The sequence below is a fragment of the Natrix helvetica genome (genome assembly GCF_964273705.1).
Source record: "Natrix helvetica genome assembly, chromosome: 15".
In the NCBI taxonomy this organism is placed as follows: Eukaryota; Metazoa; Chordata; class Lepidosauria; order Squamata; family Natricidae; genus Natrix; species Natrix helvetica.
This window is the reverse complement of record NC_138565.1, coordinates 1,272,962-1,300,416: the sequence shown is the minus strand read 5'-3', so window position 1 is coordinate 1,300,416 and position 27,455 is coordinate 1,272,962. Positions and strand designations below refer to the sequence as shown.

General features: G+C 56.5%; 3 protein-coding genes across 12 annotated transcripts in view; 2 read left to right on the top strand and 1 right to left on the bottom strand.

The window, feature by feature from the left end:
- Positions 1–27,455, bottom strand: part of GRIN1 (glutamate ionotropic receptor NMDA type subunit 1) — a 60,862-nt gene that overhangs the window by 7,943 nt on the left and 25,464 nt on the right. For 7 of the 10 annotated variants that reach the window (XM_081967398.1, XM_081967396.1, XM_081967405.1 and 4 more), the window contains one exon: positions 21,932–23,087. Coding sequence is in view for 8 of the 10 variants with exons in the window: in XM_081967396.1 (XP_081823522.1) it covers positions 23,019–23,087 (69 nt within the window). In the remaining 2 variants the exon portion in view is untranslated. Of the gene's footprint in view, positions 1–21,931; positions 23,088–24,276; positions 24,370–27,455 lie in introns of those variants that run through there. The other 3 variants (XM_081967403.1, XM_081967410.1, XM_081967399.1) reach the window with 2 other exon arrangements.
- LOC309399515 (uncharacterized protein) lies at positions 240–18,343 on the top strand. The gene is made up of 32 exons (XM_081967393.1): positions 240–969; positions 1,471–1,622; positions 1,842–1,966; positions 2,152–2,276; positions 3,207–3,377; positions 3,469–3,696; positions 4,667–4,807; positions 5,633–6,040; positions 6,378–6,603; positions 6,780–6,997; positions 7,188–7,409; positions 8,047–8,225; positions 8,447–8,639; positions 8,904–9,058; positions 9,373–9,482; positions 9,674–9,798; positions 10,361–10,705; positions 11,020–11,177; positions 11,405–11,486; positions 11,917–12,135; positions 12,459–12,599; positions 12,736–12,902; positions 13,336–13,448; positions 13,672–13,790; positions 14,067–14,227; positions 14,530–14,642; positions 14,920–15,044; positions 15,430–15,645; positions 16,290–16,394; positions 17,061–17,150; positions 17,487–17,675; positions 18,208–18,343. Exons 1-31 carry the CDS (start codon positions 822–824, stop codon positions 17,636–17,638), a joined length of 5,232 nt encoding a protein of 1,743 aa, XP_081823519.1. The 5' UTR covers positions 240–821; the 3' UTR covers positions 17,639–17,675; positions 18,208–18,343.
- Positions 18,707–21,932, top strand: LRRC26 (leucine rich repeat containing 26). Its single transcript, XM_081967420.1, has 2 exons — positions 18,707–19,419; positions 20,162–21,932. Exons 1-2 carry the CDS (start codon positions 18,741–18,743, stop codon positions 20,434–20,436), a joined length of 954 nt encoding a protein of 317 aa, XP_081823546.1. The 5' UTR covers positions 18,707–18,740; the 3' UTR covers positions 20,437–21,932.

Sequence of the window (27,455 nt, the reverse complement as noted above, 5' to 3'; positions counted from 1 at the left end):
TTTTCCATGCCTCGGTATTGGTTGATATTTTTTATAAGTGGCTGTTATTTTTATATATATATGTATATATCAGGCAAATTCTTACTCATGAGTGTGCTTTTAAAAGGCAGACAGGAAAGCTTGAACCTGGAGGCTCAAACCAAGGGGGAAGACAGCGGGGGAACCTCTTCAGGAAAAGCCCTCTGGAAAGGGGCCCCCATTTCTGGGTCTCCCTTCCAGGGCCGGCCGCGGAGGGTCCCTACAGATGGTGAGCTAAGGGTGAGGCTCAGGGGGAGCCCTGGGCGCCTGGGCCAGGTGAGAAGAAGGAAGTCCGGTAGGCAGGAAGCATCCGGGCAGGTAGGTATGTCTGTCTGTCGCAAGAGGCTTCCGTCCCTTGTGGCCCTCGGAGGCCCCGGAGGCTCCTAGGGAGGTTTTTGGAGGCTGCGTCCGGATTTCCAGGTCATTTATTCCCCCTTTCCCTCCCCCGCCCTTTCCCTCCCTCTTCTTGCTCCGGTCCCTGCCTGGGGGAGGCCCGTTGAGGCCTAGTGGCAGCCGGAGAAGCCTGCCTCGAGTTAGCAGGGCCAGGTGGGCCCCTGAGGGCCCCTGAGAGGCCTTGGCCCCATCACAGAGAGAGGGAGGAGAGGGGACGCTCTGGCTGCCCGGCCCCTGGGGAGGATGGAAGAGGATGTCCAGGGATGCCCTCCCTGGCAGGACCCCATGTTTCACGGTGGGGGTAGGATGGGGAGTTTGAAACGCCGGTCCTCCTTTTACTGACGGGTGTTTCAGATGGACTGTGCTCCCGAATAATTGCTCAAGTGAGAGAGCCCAGCTTGGCTTGGTTGATGGTGGAAATGTGTCCACTTCAAGGGGTTTCCACCATCCCGGAAAACGATGGTTTTCCTCTGATTTCAGGACCCGTCGAGATGGGTGGAGCAGAATTGCATCGGAAGGTAGCCTGGGGGCCATTGGCATTGCTCTTCCTAAGTTCTGGTGAGAGGATGCTTCATTTCACCTTTTATCTGTACGGACTGAGATCTCCCTTGCTATCACCGTGGTCAGAAGGAAGGGCTGGCCGGGCCGGTTATCACGCCTCATTCTGAAATATTTCCTTTGATGCCCCCTCATTTCTTCCACTCCGGGGTCTGCCTAGTCTCATTTTATTATTGGGATGGAAAGATTTTAGCCTGTGGATTCTAACATGGCATGGGAGTCCTGCTGTGTGGATGAGGACAGAGAACCTACTAGAAGGTTGCCTGCAGAACCGGTGCCAAGTTGCTGGTAGGCCACGGAAGAAAGCTGCCCTGTAGTTAAAAGAACAGATCCCCCGTGGGATCCACCCTGCCTGTGATAAGTGGCCGTTCTTGGTGAAGGTTGAACCTTGGCCTGATGTGTCTGAATCTCAGGAACTGTTGGGACTAAATACCGTAGGACCTTTTCTGCTTGCAACCAAAATTCTGATCCAAGATGCACCTTTACCGCTTCTGCATGCAGGACTGGGGTGGTGCCCCCCAAAGTGGATCCCGTACAGAGATGAGTTTTGCCTCTATCTCCCGGCTGCTCCTGCTCTCCCCTGGAAGGAGGCCCGAGTCTTCTGTCAGGATCAAAAGGCAGATCTAGTGGTCATCAAGGATTATAGCAAGCAAGTAAGAGGCGGTCTTTGCCATCCACACGCTCTTGGGGAATAAAAAGAGGAGTTGGGGGAAAACTGCCCATGCAGGTGGTTGGCTTGGGTCCAGCTGCCACGAAGACAGCCCTGTTGCTGCACTGGCCATAGATAAGCTTTAGCCTGCCCACTTTCTATAGGGGCAGGGAAAAGGCTGCTGTGGTCTAAAACCTTGCCTTTGAAACTTGCCTTGGCACAGATGTTCCTGAGGAACCTTACCGAAGGTGCCAGGGGTCATGCGTCGTACTTCTGGATTGGACTGGCATGGTGGGAGGCTCAGCTCACCTGGGTGGATGACACACCAATATCAGAGAGTTGGTACAGGTGAGGAAAGAAAGAGTTTGGTGTTCGGTTGGTGGGCCTCCCAAGAGAAGGGAGGATTCAGCCAACGTATACAAAGCCTGCAGAGGTGGCCCAGTCAGCCTTGGCCTCCTGACTGGAGAAGACCTTCCAAGGTGGTCTCCAGGTCATGGAACATGCCTTGGTGTTGGGTTTTTCAATTTCTCCAGCCACTGGCTCCAGGGCCATCCTGGGCAGAAGCACTGCACCCAGCTTGTGGGCATCTACGCTGCGCAGTGGAGAGACTGGGACTGCGAGGCCAGCACCTCATTTATCTGTGAGAAGCCGATGAAAGGTATGGCAAGAAAACCATCTGACAGCCCCTTTCTCCCTCCCTCCCAACCCCAAACCAGAAGGAATAACACAGGACAGATACTGGGGGAAATGGAATTAAATTAGGCACCGTGGCAATGCAGAGAAAAGCATCCTGTGTCTCCTCCTGATCAAACGTGACTTAGTCCACCTCTCTTACACACACTAGACCAGTGGTCTCCAACCTTGGCAACTTTAGGAATCCTGGGAGTTGAAGTCCACAAGTTTTAAAGTTGCCAAGATTGGAGACCACAGCACTAGACAACTCACGTTTGAGACATGAAAGCAAAAGCAGAGGGGGAAATATAAAAAGAAAATTAAATACATCATAATGCATCTTCTGACTACAGCTAGAATAACGTTTGCCCAATGTTGGAAGCAAAGTAACACTCCCCCAGATGAATTAGGGATTCGGAAAATTTTGGATTGCGCAGCAATGGACAGGTTAACACTAAAATTAAAAGACAAAGAAGAGTCTGAATATTATGAAATATGGGACAATTGGTACAAATGGTTGCAAAACAGGAATAAAATTAATTCAGCCACGAAACAATAGAGAAATGCATAGAACTGTAGATAAGTGTATATAAATATAGAAGCGAAGTAAGATTGACATGTACAGGTCTGATGACATAACAATGTTGATGTGATGATTGTAAGATGTTATGGAAGGAAAAAAAACAATAAAAAATCTGCTGCAAAAAAAAAAGAGAGAAAGAAAGCGAAAGCGAAAGCACCTTTCTTACTGTTACTTAGTAGTAGAGTGACTCCCATCAGGGGGAATTCATCTGCCCTCTCCAGAGAAGTAGAAGGCGTTGCTAGATTCCTTCTCCTTGGTGTGAAACCCCTGCCTGGGCATTTGAGAACCTCCAAGGGCACTTTTGAAACTCTCCTCTTTCTCTCTCTTGCCCAGATGCCTTTTCCGGCAGCATCAGAAAAGTGCGATTCCGCGCTCACTGCTACGTCTTCCATTTCCCATCCTTGCGGGAACAGAGGTCGTGGGGAGAGGCCCAGTCTTTCTGCCAGGAGCTGGGAGGGAACTTGGCCATTGTCCACGATGAAGAGGAGAATACTTTTCTCTCAAGTAAGATGCCTGCCCATCCCCTCGTGGAGATCCCTGATCCGTTTTCAAAGTTGCAGAGGGCGATCAAAAGGGACCCCATTGGAACGGACAGGCTCGGCCGCCTGCTGTCCTTCCGTGTTCTGCTTTTGCTCTTCGGAGAAGGCCTGTGTCCAGGGGGGGGGGCCCAGAGCTCTTCGGGTGCCTCATCCCTGCTGGTTCTGCCCCTCCCCTCCAGGTGCTTTTCCTGAGGATGGCTGGCACCTGTGGATCGGCCTGCGCTTGGGAACCCTGTGGAAATGGAGCGATGCCTCGGCCCCCACCTACCGCCGGTGGCACCCAGGTACTTTTCTGGGCCCCTGGGCTACGTGGCTGAAGTCTGTTATTGGCCTTGACACTTCCTCCCCCCCCCCCCCCAAAGAACTATTTATTTTTTTATTCTCTTACATACCACTAAGTATACATTCACATGATTCTTGTTCTTCTTTCCATTTATCATTCTTATACATTTATTATTCCATTTAATAGGTTATCATGTACAGTTTGGGTTGCTTTATTTGCCATTCCTTCCTTCTTTTGTAACACCTCCCTGTTTTCCTTTCTTTTCTCCCTACCTCTCTTCTCTACTTCCTTCCTTCCTCCTCTCCTTCTCCTTTCTTCTTCCCTTACCTTTCTCTGGTTCCTCTTCCCCTTCCTACCCTCTCTCCTTCTCTTTCGCCTCCTTCTATCCTCCTTTCCTTATCTCTTTTTTCTTTCCCCCGTCTTCCTTCCTTTCTCTCCTCCTCTCTCCCTTTCTTTTTCTATTGTTGTTGGTGTATATTTCAAATCTCAGTTTATGTTTCCTTGGGATGGTATTTCCACCAACCCAAATAGTATCATTTCTTATTCCTTTACCTTCGCTAGTCTACGCTAGTTATGTCCCCCCCCCCCCCTTTATATCTCGCTGTTGAATAGATACTTATATCTTTAATATTTCTTTTCGGTTTTCCCCTTCTTCCCATTTCCTTTTCTAAAAGAGCATTTTGGGTTAAAATTAAAATGAAATCATCAATGGCAGGACAAAAAAAAAGTCTCTGTCCTATTACAGCACAACATTTCTATAACCCTATTGGGCTGCTCTGATGAAAATGGTGCTGGGGCTTTACCGTACACAGCAAGGGTGTTACAACCCATTCACGGATTTTAAAACTTTCCTGTTACACCACCTGGGAGAAAGTTCAAAGCTACTTGTGGGAATAGGCTGCAGGGTGTCCCGGAGGGGTGGGCGGCTGACGGAGCCCAGCATTCCCCCCCCCCACCTTCTCTCCCTTCAGCCCCCTCTGCAGGGCAGGACCAGTGCGCAGCGCTCAGCCTTCGGCCCCTGGATGGCAGGGAGCATGGGACGTGGAAGGCCAGGCCTTGCCAGGCGCACCCCGCAGCCGAGTACATAGGCTTCATCTGCCAACTCCAGTATGGTGAGTGCCATGAGTCGAGGTCAGAATCTGCACCCAGGCTGCCTTTCCTTTCCTTTCCTTTTTGCTTTTAAATAATTTTTATTCAACCTTTTAAAACTCTAAAGCGGCATTTCCAACCTTTGCAGCGTTCCAATATTGGCATCCTTCTATTTACATTTTTCCCCCCAGTTTTATGCTCTTTTATATATTACATGTTATACGTTATAAAGATGGATGGATGGATGGATGTATTTGTGTAGGTAGGTAGGAATATAATATCTTTAACTTTTAGCATTGTTTGCTATGTACCGTATGTGCAGTTTTTCACTTTACTATTGTTCCTAGGTACTCTTTATGTATTAATTTTGTACCTAGTTTCTAACCAATCGTACCACCTATTCCGGATCTTGTAGTATTCTGTTTCCTCTCTGTCTTTTAATTCCATGGTTAATTTATCCATTTCTGCACAGCTGAGCACTTTTTTTATTATCATCCAGGCTGCCTTTTCTAATAGTCCTCAAGCTGACGGCTTCTAAAGTTACAGAGGAGGTGTGGAAGCCTGTAGAATAACCTCTTATACCTCTGCTGTTGTGGAACACGGTGGCGACTCCCACAACGGGAAGCCCGTTTTGGGAGTCTTTTTGTGTGCCGAGCCCAGAAGACTGGGCCTGTGGTCTGTTGAGCTCCCTTTTATCTGAAGCTCTAGAAGAGTCAGCTCCTTCCATGGGCCGGGAGACTCAAGAGACGATCCGAGCACTATTTCACAGCCCAGTTGCCAGTTCCGTCCACAGGCTGCTCTTCCCGGATGTCCTGGAAGGAGGCCTAATTCGGTGTGCTTACCGGCAGATTCCTGTGGCCCTCCGGAGCCTGTTCGGTTTCTCCTCCCGGGCGGGATGGGTCCTTATGCCACAGCTGACGTCACCTTCTCTCTGACGGCCCATGCCACCTTCTCTTTGGCTCTGACCTCCTTCCATCTGAACGGCACCCGCTTCTTGATCATCTTTGAGTACAATGCCACTCACATCCAGGGCAGCATCTTCAGTGAACAGGGCATATTTTTGGTGCGCCAGAGCTACCCTCCTGCCCCTTTCCGCCCCGGCCTCAACACCTGGAGCTTCATCAGCTACCCAGATGGCTTCTCCTGCTTCTTCAACCACCAGGAGCACTTCCGGCTGTCAGACAGCCAAAAGGCCTTCCTTGCCAACATCAGCTCCCTGCAGATAAGTGGAGCCACCGTAGCCAACGCTTCCCTGGGTAGGTTGGTCCAGCCAGCCCCAAGCAGGCACAGCAAGGGACACCAGCAGCCCCCTCAGGGCCCGGCTGGTGCATCCTGAGCCCACTCCGTTGGAGAAGGGCCTGAGCATAGGCTTTAGCTTCCTAGTGGCCATTCTGCTCTCCTCCTTGTGGAGGGAGCCCTTCTGGGGGAGCCAATCTCGTAGCCCTGGAAGTTACGGAGGCGACTCTGGTCAAGGATGGCTGTCTCAGGTCAGAGGGAAAAGCAGAGTTCAGAGCTTTCTGGTTGGGGCTCTCCTGAAGGGTCTGTTTCCCCCCACCCCCCGGGATGCCCTCACCCCTTGGCATCTTCTTCCAGAGTATCCACTCTCCTCTGGCTTGCGCTTCCCCCACGGGAGCAGCCTGCAGCTGGAGGACGCCGTCCACTGCTACCTGGGCAACTTCACCCTTGGGCTGTGGATGCGAAGCTCCTTCCTGGACTCTCCTCGGATGTGCGCAGTCAGCTACTCCCTGAAGTGGCAGCCGCAGGCAGAGTTTGCGCTCTTCCTCCTCTCCCCTTCTGGTCTGGAATTCCATGCCAAGGGGTGAGGCGGGCAGGGGTTGTGCCATCGACCCTCCTTCCCTGGGACCACTGCAAATCCACAGGCCCTCCCTCTGGCATCCCTCTCTACCCACTGGCCACATGGCCTTGCCTGGGAATGAGCAGTGCCAGGGGGCCACGGAGGGAATCGAGCCTTTTGTTCTCTGGTTCTTCTTGCAGAGCCCTGCTGTTCAGTGGCACCCGAGACCTCCTTTTGGATGGGTCCTGGCATCATCTGGCTGTCTCGGTCACCAACGCTCCTGGCGTCGCTCCCTTCAAGGTCTTTGTGGATGGAGAGCCCTGGCAGCCGGACATCTCTGAAAGCAGCGGCTTCCTGTGGAAGGGGCTATCCCTGGGAGGAAGACTGAGCCTAGGGCAGCTGGAAGGCGGCCACGGGGGTGAGTCCTGGCTGAGTCCCTTGGGAGGTGATTTGCACCGTGGCAGGTCTGGTGCCAGGAGTGACGGCCATTACCATCTCAAGTGCCCTCCTCCCCTTCTTTTCCCCCTGTAAGGCTTGTATCTAAGCGAGAGAAGCTTCCTGCCTACTGCCACTCATTTATCTCTCTCTCTGTGTGTGTGTGGCATAAGGCAGGGCTCTTGCTGACCAGGGCCACCTTGCAGGGCCCAGCTTCTACGTGGGCGACCTGAGTGAGGTGAGCCTGTGGGACCGAGCCCTCTCTGAGTCCTCAGTGAAGCAACTGGCAGCCTTGAGGAAGAGGTGGAAGTTCCCCGGGAACGTGGTCAGCTGGAGCCAGCTGGTTGCAAAGAAGCCTCCAGGTGTGCAGTTCAGCCCTCCCAGTGAAGAGGCAGGTAAAGTGCCAGGCTGGGGGAAATTGATGGGTTGGGTGGACACCAACTATGGCTTCCTTGGGGGGGGGGGAGTTCCTGTTGGGGCATCGAGACGGGCCGTGTTAGGGTGGGCGATGCAGCTGCCGGTCTGTGGACGCTCCATTCACCTCGCACGTCCCAGTTGGCCTTTTCGTTCCCATCTCCTCGTTGGTGGTTGAGTTGCCGCCTCTCCCCACAAGAGAAATTAGGGATCCCTTCCCAACGGCTGGTGTCACCGTCCTTCCCGGCTTCCTCATTCTCTGCATTTGCCTCTAGCTTCCCAAAGCCCAGTTGGGCCCATGATCCAGCAGGATTCCTAGGTCTGGGGATGAGCCCCCCAAGGTGATTCAGACAGCAGGAATTTCTTCCTCGCTCAAAAACACTCCAGTTGCTGCTGCTGCTGCTGCTGCTGCTGCTGCTCCTCCTCCTCCTCCTCCTCCTCCTCCTCCTCCTCCTCCTCCTCCTCCTCCTCCTCCTCCTCCTCCTCCTCCTCCTCCTCCTCCTCCTCCTCCTCCAGCGCTCCCAGAGACAAGGGTTACGTCCACCCCTGTGCTTTGGAAATCAATGGTGAACCAGAGTGTTTTGCTTCTCCTCTCCCTTCCCCCCCCCCCCCCCCCAGCTCGTCCTTTTGTGTGGTTTGGCCTCCTCCGGCTCAGAGGGAAGGTTCTCTGCACAGACCCAGAGCGGTCCATCGTCCACCTCCAGCCCCTGACCGGCCCCTGTGCCCAACGGGCTCTCTGGGGATTGCAGCTGAACGGCCGACTCCGCAACGTTGCAGACCCTCCTGCCTGCCTGGTGGTCAGTCGTGACTTGTTTGCATTTTCTATATTTGGCTCCTTTTACTTTTCTGTCTCTGCAAACAAACAGTCTGGAGACTGTCCTTGTGGTGGTGGGGGGGGGGGAGGGGGGCATTCCCAGGTCCTTCCGAAAAGTCCTGCTTGGTTTAAGGAGCCCAAAGTAATTTAAAAGCCGATTCAATGTTCCAGCCAGGTGAGCCACTCTTGGTCCACTCTGTGCAGGTGGCCTCAGGGGGCTCCTCGGTCCTGAGCAGCTGCGACTGCTCCCCTGACCCTCGGAGCAGCTTCCGCCTCTTGCAGGATATGCGCCTGCAGAATTTGCACTCGGGGCTCTGCTTGTTCCAAGAAGCCGCAAACGCCACACTCTACCTGGGGAAATGCACTCCTCGGGCCTTGTCCTTTTTCCTGGATCGGGGTATGTTCTCCCTTGTTCCCCCATGTTCTCTGTCCTCCCTCTGCCTCAGTTGATGCTGCGAAAAATCCTCTGGGGAAGGGAAGGACCCGGGATGGATTGGATGGGTCTCTGTCCATCTGCCTCACCCCCCATCCCCCCCCCCAAGCACTGCCAGCATGGGGACTCCTTGCTTAGGAGGCCACTGACCCTGCACCTCCCTCTGAGGCAGGAGGAAGCCAGCCGCGTCCTCAGGCCACCCTCCTCCGCCTGCTCTTTCCTCCCCAGAGGTGCACTGCCCCCCTTCCAGGGGCTGGAGACCTCGCAAGGACCAGTGCCTCTTCTTCGTGCTGGACGCAGCTCTCGAGTGGAGCCAGGCACAGAGGTTCTGCCAGCGCTTCCACGGGGGCAGCCTGCTCTCTCTGAACAGCCCGCAGGATCTGGTGAGCCATTGAGCTTTGGGTCGGGAGTTTCCGGCAGGGCCGCCTGGAGCAGTAAAGCCCAGCCACTCGGCCTCTTACAGGGAAGATCCCAGCGCAGCAAGGAGACAAGGGCCTCGCCTCCTCTGGGGCCGGCCTGCTGCAGAGGGGTGACCAGAGATTTGGGTGGGTGGCGAGGGGCAATGGGCAGTTCTTGGTCTCTGGGCAGCCGGGAATCCCACCCGGTGGGATGCTCCCAGCAGGCACTGGTACGCCCATACCGGAGCATACCAGCCATATAACCCACCGCTGGCGCTGCCCCTGTGTGTGCGTTGCAGATGTGGCTGCAGGGGCAAGTGCCAGGGAGCCTCTGGACGGGATTGCACAGCAGCGGCAGAGACCTGTGGAGCTGGCTGGATGGGACCCTGTTCAACCAAGCGCTGAGGCGGTAAGAGGACTCCCCTCTGCTCTGGGTTGATCTACTCCGCCCAGGAAAATGGCCATGGCTAAACTCCACCCAAGGGGAGCAGGTTGGCATGAGGAGCCCCTGGGGTCTCCACTGACTGAGCCAAACGGGTTGAGGAGCCAGCTGGTGGTTTTCACATCTTCTCCTCTTTCCTCTAATTCTTTTCCACGTAGCTTCATGCTCTCTCTGGAGCCTCCCAGCATGGCGGTCTGCATGCTTGCTCTGACCTCTGGCTTCCTGAAGGCCGAGCCGTGCCACAGGCCCCACCGGTGGGCCTGCCAGGTTCCGCGCCGCAGTGGTAAGAGAGCTGGTGGGGAAGAGCACAACTCCCCCCCCCCGTCCCACAGCTGCCTGGCAAACAAGTTTCCCACACAAAGGATACTTCAGAGGAGCCCACCCCCTTGGGGCAAGACGAAAGCGGCAGAGAGTTGAACCGGGTAGGGTAGAGAAAAAAAGGGAGAAGACAACAGGAGTGCCTAAACGTGGCCAGGCAGGAGACAGAGCTACCTGGAACAGGAGGTCATTTGCCCCCTCCGGCCATGCTCTAAAGGTGGCCTAAACAAAGCCTCAGCCTTTGGTGGTGGACAATGCCTTCTGGTCAGCGGCTGCGTTGTCCGAATCCCCCTCCCTTTCTTGCCTCCGTTCCTCTGATTGCTGCACTTTTAAGGGTTGCGTTTGTATTCCCTAAGCAAGCCAGCTGAAGCAGACCTGGCCTCTTGCCCAAAGGAAGAGCTTTGGGGGGGGGGGGGACTGAGGCTGTGAAAAGAGAAGGAGGGACGTCCCCTGGGACCCCCCCCCCCCCCGAGAGGAGAGATGAGGCGTGCCTGCCTTTCCCCCCCGGCCTCTTCCCTCTCTTCCAGATTTATACATGACCTTCCCTGGGAAATCCTTTGTGGGCGCCAGGGCTGCAGATCTCAGCTTCCGTTCGCTGCAGGCCGCCCAGCAGCAGTGCAGCGCGTTGGGCGAGGGCTGTGATGTTGTGGTCAGCACCGCGGCCGGCCACCACCTTATGGTGGGCAGACGCTTTGTCACCCCGGAGGATCCCGGAGCAGCGGCAGCAGCGGCCGTGCACGTCAAAACGAGGTGCTCCCCTGGCTACTCTGGGCAGGACTGCCAATCCATGTGCCCTCAATGCCAGCCCAGCTCCAGCTGCAACCCACTGACGGGCCTCTGCGACGGCTTCCTCTATTACCGAGAGGCTCCCGGTAGGAGAACCGGAGGGGGGGGGGATTCACCTTGGATCGACCTGTCCAGCCCAGGGCCCCCTCTGGCTCCAAGTTTGCCCCTCCCACTGCTGAGGTGTGGGAACCGGGCTCTGGCAAAGTCTTGGGCTAGTCAAGAGCCTTTCCCTGGAGCCCAGAAGGACAGGCGAGGGACCCTGGCCCTGAGCGGTCCTGAGAAAGGGGAAGAGGGGTGCGAAGGGCGGGGTCTTCCGGACGGAAAGGGTGTGTCTGCCTCAGCTTCTTGCCTCAGCTCCCCTAACCTATCTCGTCCGTCAAGATGAACCCTCTTCTCGCAGCCCTCATTGCCTCATTGAAGTGCCTCCCGCTGGAGGTCTGGATATTTGAGCGAGGAAGTTGCTGGTCTCGCGAGCGCTACAGGAGTCAGGCGGAAGCCAAGGCCGTGTGCCAGAGGTACCTGGGCAGCACAGTGAGGAAGGTGCCACCCCTGAGCAAGGTGAGGGGCACGGTGGCCCTCCTTCACCCACGGTGGCGTCTCCCCACCATGAGGTGGTGCCCTGCCTTGGAGCTGTCCTCTCTGGCGAGCCAAACCCTTCCTGCGAATGGCAACACGACAGGTGCTCCATCCAGAGAGTTTTTGCCAGGAGGGCTTGGATCCCTGGAGCCTTTAGAAGCTGGCCTGCGTAGTCCTTCTGGCCCTGACCCTCTCCCTGCCCCTCTCAGGTCCCAGATGGCCCCTCTGAAGGTGGGAGAAGGGGCTTCCAGCAGTCCGGCGTCTCACTTTGGGCTTGCCAGCGAGGTGAAGGTATGGCTTTGCTCCACACAAACCGAGCCAAGGACAATCCTGGGGGGGGAGGGGTGAGAAGGCCATGGAGCCCACGGCTTCTACCCATGGCAGAGACTAACTGGATGCCCCAGTGGGGGCCCTCGGCCAAGGCAGGAAGCTGTCTGTGCTCTCCCCACGGGGCTGATAATTAGTCAGGCCAAAGAGAGCATCTCACGGCTACCTACCGATGGGTTTGGGCTTCTTCCATCCCCCCCCCCTCGCTGTTACTTGACACCCAGCTGTTATTGATGTAGTGGGGGGGGGGGAACCTTGGAGATGTGGCTAAGCTTCGTGTCTCCCTGCAAGTGCTGGAGCTCATCCTGTTGTGCGGAGTCCTCATCCGAAGCGAGGGGCTGCGAGTTTTATTCCAGCTGCGTCGTTTCACACCGTCCGCCCTCCTCCCCTGCAGATGTGAAGCTGCCTTCGTTCAGGGAGAAACTGCTCGTCTCCCTCCAGGAGGCTGCTCCCGAGCAGAGGCATGCCTCCTGGCAGGAAGCGGAAGACGCTTGCTACCTGCAGAAGGAGCGCTGCACGGGGCTCCTGAGCCTGAAAGGAGCTCATTATACAGTGGCCGGGACGGTGCTGGTGGACAGCCCTGGCTCGGGGGCTCTCCTCTCCTTGAAGGCAGGTCAGTGCCTTCTGTCTTGAGAGGCAGGGCGAGGGGCTTCCCTCCTTTGGCATTTCAGGATTGCCCAGGGCCTCCGACTCACCTCCTGTGCTGCGGAGAAGAGCCTGGCGGATCGTGTCTCTCCCGTCTCTGGATCCCACCTTCTCTGTTGAGGCGCCCTCTGGAAGCCCACAGGCAGGGCCCAGGAGCAGGAAATGGACCTGCCTGGCCTGCCTGAAAGGAGTCCTAGTTGGAGGAGGACTATGGGCAGCCAGGGTGGTAACAAGGGTGGCTCTTTGGCAGAAGGGAAGGGACGGCCTTGCCAACGCCTTCTCTGCTTGCAGCCTGCTCCCCTGGGTTCTGGGGAAAGCTCTGCCAGAGGCCCTCGTCCCCTTGCCTGAGCACTCACACCTACAACCCTCTGACCGGCCGGTGTGATGGCCGCCTGCGCTGTGCCCATCGCTTCAGCCCTTCCTGTCTGCATGGTAAAGTCCGCGGTTTCCTTTCGGGGTTGCACTCGTTAAAAGTTCACAAACAGACACGTCCCTCGTGCCTCGGGTCTAAATATCGACTCAGGCACCGCACAGCTAAACGATTTAACACGGCGAATGTTTCTCTTAGGCCTGGTGCATTCCAGATGTCCAAAGGGCCCCGGCTGGTGGTTCTGGGGCGGGCACTGCTATTACCTGGAGGAGCAGGGCAGCAAGAGCTGGCGAGAGGCCAAGGCTGCCTGCCAGGCCTATGGCGAAAACGTGACCCTCCTGGTCCTCAGCAGCACCAAGGAAAAGGCCAGACCTTTTGGGTGTCTCTTTAACTGGGGGGGGGGAGAGGGTGATGGGCAGGCAAGGCAAAACTCCCCTTGTGCCTAGCGGTCATTTCTCATTGCTGCTGAGCTTCCTCACTTCAAGCGGCATCCTCTTCCTTACACAGTTGTTATTAATACACCAAGGCATTTCAGCCCAAGTAAGCAGGGGAGGCATCAAGGTAAGCCAGGCAGGTTGCTTTTAACAAGGGGACAGCTGGCTGCCTTGACCCTTGGGAGTCAAGCCCAGCCTTCTTTTCCTCCCCCTGGCGCACAGACCCTGGCACAGGCAGCCTGAGCTGCCGGCCTTCCCGTGGGGGCCCCGAGGGAAGAGCGCAGGTCCCTTCCTCGGCAAGACCGGCCTTCTCTCCCTGGGACGGCCGAAGGGTGGAGAGTGAGGGGTCCCTTTTCCCTCACAGGCCTGGGTGGCAGCCATGGTGCAGAGGGGCAGCTGGACAGGGATGAGCGATGCAGATGGAGATGGCGTGTGGAGATGGGAAGGAGGCCGAGCGGATAGCCTCTCTCCCCCTTGGTGAGCACCTTGGGGTAGGAAGCTGCTTTGGGAAACGTCGGTCACCATTTTGGCCAGTGGGGCTTCACCCTGGCGCTCTGCTTCCCACTCCAGATTTTTTTCCCTGGGCTCTTGGAGGCCGCCTCACCCCTCCCCTCCCGCCCCCCAGGACCCGAAGCGTCCGGTGGGTCTTTCCTTCCAGCGATGCTCAGCCAGGCGCAACCCTGCTTGCTTCCTCTCTCAGGTTCCCCGACGTGCCTCTCGGGAGTGGAGGCTGCTTGGAGATCCGTCCTGGGGGAGACCCGGACTTGGCCGCCTCCCCGTGCTCCCACCTCATGCCCTGGGTGTGCGAGGGGCTCTGGGGTGAGAGGCTCGCTGGGCCGTGGTGGTGAGGTCGAGGCAGCCGTGGTGCCCTACAGCCCAGGCAGAGAGGTCCCAGCCCAGCTCCCCATCAGCACCGCCAGGGTGGGGACCTGGATCGGCTGCGCTTCCTTTGGGGAGGAGGAGGAGGAGGAAGACGGCCCATCAGTTGGTGCTTGGGAAATAAGAGTTGTGGGCCGAAATGTGGCGGGACCCCTCTGGGCACCCTGGGTCTTCACTCGTGCCCCTCGGGGACGGCCTCTCTCCTCTCTGGCTCAGCACCCCCAAGTTCCTGTCCAGCAGAGCCCGGATGGAGCTATTGGAACGGCAGCTGCTACTTCTGGGACTCTTCCTCCTCTGGTGCCTGGCCAGAGGCTCAGGAGGCCTGCCGGAGGTTCAGAAGGACGGAGCTGCTGTACCTGACCTCACTTCAGGAGATGGTACCGCTGTGGTTCTAAGCCCCCTTCCCCTGCCGAGCACACTGGGGTCTCCCGAGGGGCTGCTGTGACCCTGCTGCTGGCAAGCAGGGACCGTCTCCCTCTCCCTGGGCAACCGCAGCCTCTGGCCCCCTGGCGCTTCCTTTCCCCCCTGTGAGCCAGTCCGGAAGGCACCTCAGATTCTTTAGTTCAGCTCACTTTGGGCCAGGGGCTTCTGGGAGGGACGGGGAGTGGGGGGAGGAACAGAGGGAACAGCTTCTACTCCTGGAGGATCTGGAGACCGGATCCCTTTTCCTTCCATCCAGGACTGGGTGCGTTCCCACTTCCCAGGCACTTTCTGGACAGGCTTGAATGACCGGAAGGAGGAGTCAGTCTTTCGCTGGTCAGCCCTGGAGCCCCTCAGCAAGCAAGTGGCTCAGTGAGTGGCCCTGGGGCCTTCTGCTTGGGGTCGTCTCCTTCCTTAAAGTGAGGAGCCTCCTGCAGTTGGACAAGGAGCTCTAGCCTCAGGTAGCCCCTGGGGCTTAGTGAGAGGGACCCTGCCCAGCCCCTGCTCCCCGTCTGCTGGGGGAAGCCTCCCCTTCCACCCCACCGCTGCCCCCAGGGGCCCTCCTGCCACACGTTGCCAGCTTGTGCCCCCTCCGTCAAGGGGCCGTTACAGGCTGGGTGCGACCCTTTCGCTCTTCTGCATGGAACAGGCACTTGCGAGACGATGTGGCCAACGGAGGGCGGAAGGACTGTGTGTGGTTTGACTCAGCAACCGGACTTCTGGGTGATGCCAGCTGTGAGGAAGCCAGGCCTTTCCTGTGCAAGTGCCCTGAAGGTGAGAGGGTTGGCTGTGGAAAGCCCTCTCCCTTTCCTCCACGGGGTGGGTGGGTGGGTGGGACAGGAGGCCTGCCTTCCCCTGCTGGCCGCCTGCTCCCCCTCTCGGCTTTCCCGCATTCGCACAGTTTGGGGAGCAACGGCAGGCGTGCTTGTCTCGACCCAGAGAGGCTTTCCAGGGTCCCTTTGGCTGGGTGGGCGGCTGTTGTGAAACCTTCCCAAACTCCAGAACTTCTGCTAAGCTTCTGTCTTTGCATTGCGAGCCTCTTCCGCTCTTCTGACTTTTGAAAAGCAGCTTTATAGCTTTTTTTATTTCTATGGATGGCAAGTACTGTATGTTTTCAGTCATCCCTTCTCCTCTTGCGTTCCCTCCCTTTCCTTCCCAGCCACAGAGTGGTTTGATCAGTGGACGGGCTACGGTGTGGTGGGAGAGCCCTCCCTGCTCTATCCCTCTGCAGAAACCCTGGAGGGGGCCAAGTGGGAGTGCCTGCTGGAGCGCCCCATCTGTGTGGCCATCCTGGAGACAAGGTCCGGCTTCTACCTGCTCAGCAGCAAGGATGAGGCCAGCCCCAAAGCAGACTCGGTGCTTCACGTGTGGACCAGTAAGCGTCTGATTGGGGGCCCGCAGAGGGAGGGGCTCCTTCAAAGAGGAGTGCAAAGGCACAGGGGGGCCTCTTTGAGTGGCATCCCATTTATGAGCTGCTCTCTGAGGTCAGGGTTGAACATGTTGCCCGAGATCAGTCTTTCATCTCCAGGCCCCACAATTCACAATTCGCTGTACGTCCTCAGGGGGGTCCTGGGTGGGGTGGGGGAGGCAAATGAATGGATTTGCCATCTGACGGGGGACAACCTAGCCCAGAAGGCCCCAGAACTTTGGCTAAGGGGGATTCTTAGTCTCTGAGGGTCAGCAGAAGACGCCCTAGTGTTTAACCAGGTTGTCATATTCCCTGCTATGCTAATATTGACGTTAACAGCTCCACCAGGTGAGTTTGGCGCATCAGACGCCTAGCAAAGGCCAAAGAGCTCTTTCAAAGAATGGTGGGATGGCCTCCTTGTTCTTCCTCTGCCCTTTGGCAGTTCTCCTCTGGCCCTCAGCTTCAGGGACTGCTTGAGACTCACCTGAAAAGGAAAATAATGGGTTTCATCTGAAGTTGGGTTCTGAAGTTGCCGCAGTGCCATCCCCGTGTTTTCCAGCAATGAGGCTGGGGTCTCGGTGCCCATCATGCCTGGCTCTGCTTTCTTTCAGTTTGCGCAGAAGGGTTTAGTGGTCTGGCCTGCCGCAAGACCTCAGCAGGCGCAGCTCGCCCAGCCTGCGACTGCAGTGGCACGTTGGAGACCACGGCGGAGAAAGGTGATGATCCAAGGGGGGAAACGGAGCTCCTCAGGGGCCCTATGGACCTTCCAGCAGAGGCAGCTGCTCTGGGATTCTCTGCCCAGACGGGTCTTCCTGTGTGTCTGGAAATCCGGCTGTGTTGTAAACATTGGTATTTATTTCGGAAAGGACTAAACGCTCCGCTCTTCTTCTCAGCCAGTCCACGGGTTGAAGGGCCGGCTCTGTATTCCTTCCATAGTGGGCAAGGGGCTTCTCCTGAGGAGGCGGAGGGAAAAGGGGATTGGGACAGAGCGCCTGCCTTTGGCTCTTAGATGCCACCAGCTCTGCCGTGTTATCTTTCCACAGCATATTTTCTTCCATTGAGTAAAAAACTATTCCTGTTGGCTTGATATATCTAGGTCCCACCATCCAGAAAGATTTATTTATTTTATTTCATTTATTTAGTTGGTCAAACACGTATATAAGTATAAACACGGACCCGAACAAAGGAAATGAGTACCAATCAATGGGGACAGTAGGACAGGGATGGTAGGAACGCTAAGTCTGGTTTATTTCACTCAGCTTATCTGGAGAAAATAGAAGCTGCCCAGCTCCACTTTCCAGATCTCTTTAGCCTGCTTGAGTAGGAGGATGGCCGGGAACGGGCCCATCCCTAAGTTGGCCTTTTGCTTCATCTTGCTGCAGTTTGTGGCGTCCCTGTACAGAGCTGTGTGGAAGATTGCCAGCAAAGGACTCCTGGGACTAACTGCTCGTTTTGCATCCCTCTCTGCACTGGTACGTTAGCTCAGGGGCATGGGGGTACGCCCCACAGTTATGGGATCCACTCTATTCTGGAGTTCCTTCAGCTGAAACACGTTGCACTGATGCTTCTCCTCAGTTGACTGGGTCAGTTGGCATCCAGGCATCTCGCCAGCCGGGCTCAATGGACTTCATGTGGGCCAAACTGGGCACTGTCTTGCTTGGTGCCTCCCTCTGGAAGCAGCTGCCATGGCTCTTCCGGGGCCGCTTTTGCCTCCTGGGAAGGGCTGCAACCCCAGGACAGAGTTTGCAACCAGGGTAGGATTCCCCCATCCGCCATTCGCCAGGATCTTTGGTTCTTTCCCCATGCAGAGGCGAGCCTGAGCTTCCTGGGCCCCGAAGAGTTTGCTCTCGTCACCATGGTCCACTTCCAGGTGTCCCATTCCCTCAACCTCACGGCAGAGGACGAAAGGGACCGGAGGGTCTCCTCCAAGGTCATATATGACGACACCAAGAATCCCTGATGGAAAAGAGGGGAAGAGGCCAATAAAGACTCTCCAGGTGCCGAGGACGGTCTGTGTCTGTGGTCCTTTTGTTCGGTGAGACCCTTGCCCAAGAGGCAGGGCTCACTTTGTCAAGTGTGTGTGGGGGTCTCTGCAGAGGAGGGGCAAGGAACTCCGTAGTTTCTACAAGGGGTTTTTCTTGTGTGCTGGGGATTCTCTGCGGACTGTCTTGTCCTTTGTTTTCACCAATGAGACAAATACCTTAGTAAGGGGAGGGCATGGCTATTCTCAGCCTCCTCCGAAAATGGGGGGATAAGATTGACAACTGGGCCAGCATTGGGATCCACTCAGCTCCCCACCTGGGAGAGGGAAGAGAGGCTGCCAGGTCTCCTATGCTTCTCCCTGGGAGGAGGGTCTATTTTCAGAGGGCACCTTGCCAGAGACCCCTTATCCTTAGGCAACGGCCGTTTGGGAGAAATTTCCAAGGGTGGCTTTCCTTGCTGGCGTTCCTTGTAGGGAAAAGCTGCCTTGTAGGACAGAACCCAGCATTCCTGTCATCCACCCGCTTCTAACAATGGCTTCCTTGTTAGGTGACACCAATAATCCCCAGTTGCGTCACCCTGGTTGCTGCAGAGAGATTTCCCCCCAGGCCAACTCCAGCGGCTCTCGCTAGCCCCCTCTCAGAATGGCCGACCCCGTGAGCTTGTGGCCCTTTGGGTGAGGAGCTTTTCTTGAGCTCATCACGGCCTCTTCCAGCCGGCAGATTTGGCCTCTGAGAGATGCTCCTTGGCGGGAGACGGAGAAGCAGAAACCCGCCGGTAAGTAACTTTCTTGGCACACGTCAAGACCGTCTGTGTACAGAAGGTAGACAGACTAGGAGGGGCCGGCATCAGGTGATTCCTTAGGCCCAGGACGGCTGGGCCCAGGAGGAAGTGGCTGCTTTGCCCCTTGGCACGGCTGCCTGTCAAAATATTTGCTAAGGAAGTGCCGAAGTTTGACTCAGTATTAACTACACACCCAAGAAGTTGTGCTCTGAGTTGCTCCGAACAGAGGAAGTTGTTGAGTGAGGAAGCTCGGCTGCACGAAGCGGTGGAGCCTCTTCCAGGGTGGGCCTGAGAGACCCATGGCTTCAGGCACCTGGGCCTGGGCTTTGCTTTTGCCAGCCACCCGTCATCACAGCTGCCCTGGTGGCCGAAGGCAAAGAGCCTTCACAGTCCTCGCCCTCTTCCTCTTCTTGCCACGCTTCCCTGCTTCCAGCTGTCCAGATGTTTGCAGCTGCTCCTCGGGGAAGATAAACTGTGTGGACCGTAGGCTGCGTTTCGTACCTCTCCAGTTGCCCTCAAATGCCACCGCTCTCCTGCTGGACTACAACCGCATTGCCATCCTCAGGAACGGCACCTTTGCGGCCCAGAGAGTCTTACGCCAGTTGTGCCTTGGCAACAACGTCCTGGCCAGCATTCACCGCCTGGCCCTGGTGGGCCTCCAAAAGCTGCAGGAGCTGGACCTGAGCGACAACTCCCTCAGCCTCCTGCACCCAGGGACTTTCCTTCCCGTGCCGACCCTGAGGACGCTAAAACTGGAGAACAACAGGCTCCTGAGGCTGGATCCAGAACTCCCCGGGGCCCTCCCCCGCCTCCAGGCCCTCTTTGTCCACGGCAATGCCTTGACCTCCCTCCCGGCTGGCTTCTTTGAAAGCCTGCCTTCCTTGTCCTACCTGACCCTGGAAGACAACCCCTGGATCTGCTCCTGTGGCATTTGGCCCCTCTTCCTGTGGCTGGGGAAGAACAGGGACAAAGTTCCAGGTAAGCAGCTGGTGGGCACCGCAGGGCAGAGCATCTGCCTTCCCTGTTCAGCTGAGCACATCAGAGGTGGTGGAGGAGACGTGGCCGTGTCTTGCTCCCCCTTGGCTGAGATTTTTCATGTCAGGGCATTTGGGCTGTTACCGCAGAGGCTGCTTGGCTCGGCTCTGCCATCAGCCCTTTGTGGTGAAGTAGCCCGATTGGGCTGTTGGCTTGAGTAGTTCCCCCCTCCCCTTCCTGGCTTCTTAAGGCATCTGCCCTCGTTTAGTGGGCGACATTAAGCAGCCTTCCCTGTGTCCCCCTTTCGCTTGCCACCTGCCCCACAGAACTTGAGGAAGGTAGTCAGCTACGGGAAGCTGTTGGTGGGTTTGTTTTTAATCACAAACGGGAGACGGCTTGTTTCTCCGGGGGTTTCTCCCCACAGTAACTAGGATTAACACAGCGTACTCCTCATTTTTGCAAACAGTAGAAAAATTAAAAGAAGTTGGGAAATAGAAGAATATTCAATTACTTCCCAGTTCTCGGCATTCTGACTCACCATTTCAGGGTCTCTCGGCTGAGCAGGTCACAAAGGGATTTCGGCTGTTTTCGAAGAGCATTTGCAAAAGAAACAGCTGTTACTTGGAACCCATTTTAATTTCTGAAAAAAAGCAGAGTTGATATCCGGTCTGTTTGCACGCAGAGCATTTTCTCCAAGTCCTTGCCCTGTGACCACGACTGGCTCTCTGCTGCTTCTTTCTTCCAGAGGTGAATTCAGTGACCTGCAAACGTCGAGCGTCCCTCGTGCAGTATCCCATCTCGGCCCTCGGAAACGAATCCTTCGCACGTTGCCAGACGCCCCAGAGGCATCTCCCCAGCTACGCCTTCTTCCTCCTGATCGGCCCATCGACTTTCCTGGCCAGCATTTGTGTCGGCATCCTACTGGGCTCGCTGGCAGTGGCCCACCTGAAACTGAGGAGGACAGGCTCCTGCACTTGGCCACGGACTGTGGTGAGGCAGGGAGGCACTTGCCTGTGGTAAGCGGGTTTCGCTCCCAAACCATCATCCTTCGGCACTCTCTCCCCTGTCTCTACCAGCGGAAGTGCAGCATCCTAGCTCTAGCAACCACTTCTGTGTCAAATGCTTTGTGCATAAAATCCCAATTCCTTCCTTCCAGCTACTGCAGCTTGTCAGGTATTTTCAGCATTTGTTTTTGATGAACCATCCCAGAATTCAAGAGTTGCCGTGGTCGGGCAGCTGACATCTAAAATCGAGCTAAGTCTGGGGAATTGGGAGCACATCTACCAGCCAGTCTTCCTTGTCTTTCTCAGTGCAGAGAAGGAGCAGAGACCCCTGTTGGCGAGTCTTTGCGGAACTTTTATTCACTTCGGAATGAGGAAGGGAAATACAGGCTGCTGCCTCTTACTTTCCCTCTTCGCTGTTAATTTAAATAAAGAAGTATCCTCGCAAAATGGCTATGGGGGTTCTCAGGCCCTCGGGTTCTTCGTTATCCCGAAGGAGAGGTAAGCAGACCTTTAAAAAGAAGCTTCAAAGAAAAAAAAGCAGAAAGCCCAGTTGCCTCTTGAAAAAACACCTTACACACATACACACGCAGGCAAGAATGTGTCATTTCAAAGTAATGGATTTAAATTCACTGTTACAAAAACCCATAGCAGAACTATATATACATAAGTATTGATAACTCTTAATTACTGAACACGGCTTCTTCAGTGGCACCTGTCCAAGGTCGTATGCTTTTATTTCCAAACGCCCGGTTAGAATTACAGTCCCATCTCTGCCTACCTAGGAGAAGGTCCCAGGGAATGCAATGGGACCTACTTCTGAGTAAGCGTGTAGAGAATGCGTGTGGGGGCACAAGGGGCCAGCTTGGGAAATTAGGATCTAGGTGGAAGGGTACATTGGGGAGGGAGAGGGGATGGTTATGATCCAGTAGAAGTGGCAGGTGGTGGCTGTGGGTTGAAGTGCCTCCTTCAAGTTGGTAGTTCTTGAGTGGCACCCCAAGTTGGTGCTACTTTGCTAACCATCCTGGGCTCCCCTGGGCGTTTGCAACGTGAACTGTGCGGAATCAGGTTTTCTGACTCCCAGAAGCAGCTGCCCCTCCTGCCTACGGCCTGCCCTGGGCTCTGACCGTGCGGCACGGAAGGGAGCAAGAGTAGGGCGCTTCTGCTTCTCGGCAGAGAAGATCGTCTTTGGGCAAAGTGGGGTTGTCTTAACCTGGATCGAGAATCTTCACCCGCGGTTGCAAAAACAGGTTTGAGGCTTCAGTTTCAGGGTATTTGTATAGGGTTGCCTGAGTCAGACTCATAGCCCTCCTAGAAGACAGGCCAGGGTTCGGGGGCAGGGAGCTGCTGGAGTCGGGCTAAGGCTGGTACTTTGGTCCTCCTGAGTGGGGGAATGGAAAACAGGGTGAGGATCAATCAGGGTCAGAGATGGAAGCTCTGGAACCAGCCTGACTCCCAGCTGGAGAGCCAGGAGGCCTGGCTTTCCTCCCAGAAGGCGGTGGCACATGCTGGACAACAGGACAATTGGTTGGGGGTGGGGGTGGGGGGTGGAGGGGTTGTTCTGAGGCCAAGGGAGGAAAGAATCGGGACCCTCTCTGTCTAAAAGGCTAGCAGGTCTTGGCAGGTGCCTGTTTGTCAGAGGAGGTTTGTTACAAATCTCAAATGCACGTAGCCATAAACCACGTGAGAAGAGAGGAACAACTCCAAGGCTCCCCCTGATCCCAGCCCTGGAGAGGAGCCAAGGGGTCAGCGCCGGCGTCCGTCCAGGGCAGAGACTGGGAAGCACTTCCGCAGAGGAGGAGCAGAGCTGGAGATTTGGATCGGCAGCCAGCAAAGAGTCGCGGAGAAGCTGAGGACTTCCCATCCTACCGGAAAAGTTGCTTTACCAGGTAGGAGGCATGGAAGCCGTTGGCTAAAACTCTGCTCCACAAACGAGCTAAGAAGTAGTCAAAACAGAGAGAGGGAGGGAGGGAGACGGGGAGATTCTCCCCCCCCCCATCAGAGAAAACCTTGGGTGTCCTGAGGAAACACTGGCACCTTCACGGTAGCAGCCCCCCAAAAAGGCCCCGGGGCTTTCTGGATGGGAGGTGGTGGACCGACAGGCCTTTTTTTTTTTTTTACAGAAGACTATATATATATATAAACAAAGGGCCTCGTGAGCCGTGGGGCTGGGGGCCTCTTCATGGACCCCTGATGCAGTCTGGGAACAGTTGTGTGAAGTAAGGTGGGCTTAAACGGTTTTGTGCATGCATGGAATGATGGCGAGTCCCTTCCCTTCGGCAACAGACCCGGTCCGCTGAATGGGCCATCCGTCCTCTCCTGGGCGGGGGTCTCTCTCAGAACTACCTTCTCTGCGTGTCTTGGAGGAAAAGTACATGGAGGCCACCTTGTAGGAAAAAAACGGAGGTTCTCCGAGGCCTCCTGGAGTCCAGTAGTTCATCCCAAGGCCACAAGGGAGGTTGGTCACCCTTGGAGAGAGCAGGGGGTCTATCGGGGGCCGGAGGGAAGGAAGCAATGCAGGCGCCGTGGGTGAATGTCAAAGGCTTCCCTTTGGTGTCTCCAGGAGGGCCCAAGGAGTCTCCATCGGTCCGTCCCGAGATCTCACACCACGGTGCTGACCGAGGGGTCAGAGAGATTGAGTTGCCCAGTGATGTCGGTGGGTTGGTACTGCTGCAAGAGACAAACAGACAGACAGACGGACCAGATGTTAGGTGGGGCGGGGTTGGCTGCAAGCAGCTGATGCAACTGAGACGCAGGTCCCGGCGGGAGATTGCTGAGGGATGATGCACGGGCCGTCTCTGCCCCTCGCTTTGGGCCGCAGCCTGCGCATGCTGAGCGCCAGCGGAACGTCCCCTGCACAGGATGCCGCCCGCGAGGGAAGCCTGGCCAGGGCGGGGCCCAAAGCCTCTCCCCACAGCCACCGGGAGCTGGTGGCGCTTTCCTCTCCCTCTTAGTTTTAGCACCCCGGGACGTGGCTTCAGTGGCCAGGGAGTAAAGACCGATGCAGCTCAGGGAGCTTATGGTCAGTTGGTAAGAAAATTGCTAAGGGGGGGGAATGTAGAGACCCAGCCGTCCGAAAGGATCTCTGCTGCCCCTGCTGGAGGAGGGAGGGCCGGTGCCTAGGAAGGGCCACTCGGAGGGAAACCTTTTGGGGAATGGTAGCAGATCCCCTCAATTTATTAGAGTCCAAAGCTACTTGCTTTGCCAATAGTGGCATAAACAAACTTCAAATTGCCCCAGATATTTTAAAAAGGGCTGTTGTAGCCACCCTCTAAAAGCAAAACAACAATGATTGGCACACACGGGCGGAATGCGGAGGGAATGCCCGGGGCCTCCTTTGCCACTCCCTTGCCTGGCGGCAGAGCTCCAATCGTTGGTGCCCCCCGAGCTGGACGGCTACTCTTCCCTCCCGGCCCTGCTTGCGCCTCCCCCGCCTGCCTGCCAGGAGAGCAGAGACGTGCATCATCTCTCAGGGATCCCCCCCTGGGACAGGGTGGTGGGGTGGGTGGACATGTTACATGACAGCCTCTGCGGCCCTCCGGTTCAACCGCCTGGAGAGTAACTAATCCCCTCCTGGCACCTTCCAGCCATGACACCCCTGGCGTTCCACCAACTTCCAGCCAGTCAGCGTCTCTTCTCTGTAGACAGGAGACCTTTCGGAGGATGCTCGTGCCACCACCACCGCCCCCTTCCCCTTCTGCCCCCCCTCCCCGTCCTCCTGGCCCCCTCCTCCCGGGGTCTCTGGGGCATGCCCTTCGCCCCTGCCTGGGCCCTCACGCTCCTTGCCCGTTACAGACCCCCGTAATACAGGACGTGGGTACAGGACAAAAGTCAATCAACATTCAGGACAAGAGCCCACCCTGTGCTGAGCAGCTCCTGAAGCCGGGAGTCTCTACAGGGCTATCTGCACTGCAGCTCACGGATGCTGGGCGTGGTGACATCGCGGGGCTGTCTGTAGGGAGCAGGCGCATGAAGGGCACATGGTCTATTACAGAGGCATTGGCTGCAGTTCCAGAGTTAAAGGCAAAATCCAGCTGTGCAAAGAGCATCGACCCTCACCACGGTGTCCCACAGAATGCCGCCTTGCCCGCCCAACAAACCTGCAGCATTTGCCCTTCGAGAAGCCTGAGCAACCCATCCGGAGTGCCCCTTCCCCTCATCGCACGTCAGCCTGCCTGTCTTCTTCACCCAAGACTGGAGTCTAAGAGGGAGGGAGGGTTTTTCCCCTGCCTGACCTTCCATCGTCCCCAAACGCAGCCACGTATCCGCCCACTCGGCTAGCTGCTGCTGTGCCTGGTTCTTGAGGCAGAGGTTGCTTCCTACCTGATGCTGATTTTGGCCCTAACAAAAGCCCCGAAGGCTCACCAGATTAAACCCATCCCGGCCTTCGGTCCCTGTCATGGCTGGAGAGAAAGAAACCTTGGGGGATTCATGAGCACCAAAGAAATCCTGCTGGAGTCGATGCCCTCAGCGTAATTGCCACTGGGAGGGCTCTGCTTTGTGGCCTCACGGGGCCTTTGGGCTGGAAGCCGTCAGAAGTAGAGGGGGCCACGGGGTCTCACAGCTGGGAAAGCTCCGAGTGAATTTTGTGGCCTTTCCCCCCAGCCCAGAACGGCCTCGTGGATCGGTGTGATCCGCTGACCCTGCGCTTCTAGTGGGATGGGAAAGGGAGCCACTATTTGTGAAGGTTTGACAGGTGTAACCCACGACTATCGGCTCTCCCGTCTTCTTGAGAGCGTCTCCAGGCCATTCCCTCCGGGGAGCCTGGAGAGGGAAAGGCCCTTTCATCCCATGGGACAAAATCCGGCTCTCCAAAGGTGGATCCTCGGATGGACTCCAGGAGGGAAGAACCGTTTCTTCCACAGAGGCTTCCTGCTTCCGACCCACCAATTGCTGGGGAGAGTCTCACCCAGAGGCTGGCACTGGACGCAACTCGTCTACCTGGATAGACTGGAATGGAACAGGAGGCTCAGCTGCAAAGGGTAAGGTGTTTCCCCCTGCTTTTATTTCTTTCCTAGGAGCTTAATAGGCCTGGCCAGCTTTGGCAAGGCGAGGCCCAGGCAGGCGGTGCCCTGCAAATGCCAGGCTCCCTTCCTGGAAAGGCCCTTGGCAAACAAGGCTACCCGAAGGGGCCTGCTGGCATGGCACAGCCCTGGGGAGTGGGGTTGGGGGCCTATTTGCAAGGGGCCACTGGGGGGGGGTCTGCCAGGAAGCCCAGTTGGAGAGTGCAAGGGCCAGAGGGCACCCACTGCCAGCCAAGCGCTCTTCAAAAGAGGGGCCGGGAGTGGGGCCCCCAGAGACACCCGGGGGGGCACTGTGCCCTCCCCATTTTACTGGGGTGCTCTCTGCTCCGGGCTAGATGCCCTCCCCTGCAGTTGTAATCTGGGCCCCCAGGGGCTGCTTCCCCTCAGCCCATACCACTGCTGCTGCTGGGTCTTCCCCATGGCCAGCCTTGGGGGCAGTGAGGGAGGGAAGCCGTGCCTGACCCCTCCGAGGCAGGGTGAAGTGGGGGGGGGTGGCTTCCCTCAGAGAGAAGGGCGCTGAGCCTTCCTCCAGAGACGCCTGGGTAGAGAAAGGGCTCCCCTGGGCCACATCGCGTCCCCCTGGGGAGGAAAGGGGGGTCCCTGCCTTCAGTCCCCTTGTGGGGAGCGTTTGATGGACGTTCAGGGAGAGCCACCACCTTAAAGCTGGGGGGGGGGGGGCTTTGTTTGGCCTTTTCTTCCCTGCTTCAGTCCTTGCCATGAAGGCCTGTCAGGGGAAGGGGGGAAAGCAGGACAGGGTGTGGCTGTGGGCCGTCTCAGTGGAAGGAAGGAGGCTTCAGGGGGGTCTTCCCAGCGCCCAAAGGCCCAAGGCCTGCCTGAGGGGAAGGCCGCCCAGTGAAGCCTGACCTGGCCTTCCTGAGGATGCCAGAAGGGGGCGCTCTCAGGGAAGGTTCAGAGGCACCCCTTTCCTGATCTGCCGTGGCAGCCGGAGCCCCCCCCCCCCCCAAAGGGTGACCCCCTGCCCAAATCAGCTGCCTCCGCTGGAGAAGCTGCGGGCAGGGGACTCGGGCGCCAGTGGAGCAATTGGCTGAGCCCTGGAGACTCGGAGGCTGGAGGGAGCCCAGGGGTGAGACCGGTGGGATTTTAACCACAGATGGGGAGGAAGAGCCCACCTCAGCCCCTCAGATGCCAGTCTCCTAAGGTGCTGACAGGGGGGAGGGGGCCGTGTGCGGTGGGGGGACAAACCCTGGGCCCTTCTCCTCCTTTCTTTCCCCAGAAGGGCTCTAGGGCCGTCTGTAAGAGGCCTGGTGGAGGCCTTGTGTGCCAGGACAGGCTCTACCCTAGTTGCTCAATCCCCCAAAGAGCTGCGGGGACAGTGAGTGGGGCAGCTCAACAGGCAGGGAGGCTGCTTTTTAAAAAGAAATTTTAAAAAATTTGGTTCTCTAAATACAGTTATAGGTATATAACATTCACATAATGATTATTCTTTTTTTACATTCATGGTTCTTATACCTTTGTCATTCCATTTATAGAATTATAATATTCCATTTGGGTTGCTTTGTTTACCATCCCTGGCCTGTTTTGACACCACCTTCTTCTCCCTTTCTTTTCTCCCTCTCTTCCTTCTCTACTTCCTTCCTCCTTTCCTTTCCCTTCCCTCTCCCCTCCTCCTCCTCTCTTCCTCCTCCCCTTCCTACCCTCTCTCCTTCTCCCTTCCTCTCCTCCTCTCTATCTTCCTTCCCTTCTCTTCTTCTCCTCTCCTCTCTTCCTTTCTCTCCCTCCCTCCCTTCTCTTTCTTCTTTCCTCGTCTCCTTTCCCTTCCTTCTTCCCTTACCTCTCCCCTACTTCTCTCTACCCCTTCCCCTTCCTACACTCTCTCCTTCTCCCTCCCATCTTCCTCTCCTCACCTCTCTCTTCCTTCCCTCCTTTTCCTCTCATTTCCTCTCCTCCTCTCGTTTTCTATTGTTGCAGGTGCATCTTCCAGCTCTTAATTTATATTTTCTTGGGGTGGTATTTCCGCAAACCCAAAAATCGTTGAATATCATTTCTTGTTTCT

Coding starts and splice junctions, on each gene's coding strand:
- LOC309399515 (XM_081967393.1), top strand. CDS start 822: ATGGTGGAAATGTGTCCACTTCAAGGGGTTTCCACCATCCCGGAAAAC. Junction 970..1,470: donor ATTGCTCTTCCTAAGTTCTG/GTGAGAGGATGC, acceptor TTCTGCATGCAG/GACTGGGGTGGTGCCCCCCA. Junction 1,967..2,151: donor ATATCAGAGAGTTGGTACAG/GTGAGGAAAGAA, acceptor CAATTTCTCCAG/CCACTGGCTCCAGGGCCATC.
- LRRC26 (XM_081967420.1), top strand. CDS start 18,741: ATGGCTTCAGGCACCTGGGCCTGGGCTTTGCTTTTGCCAGCCACCCGT. Junction 19,420..20,161: donor GAACAGGGACAAAGTTCCAG/GTAAGCAGCTGG, acceptor TCTTTCTTCCAG/AGGTGAATTCAGTGACCTGC.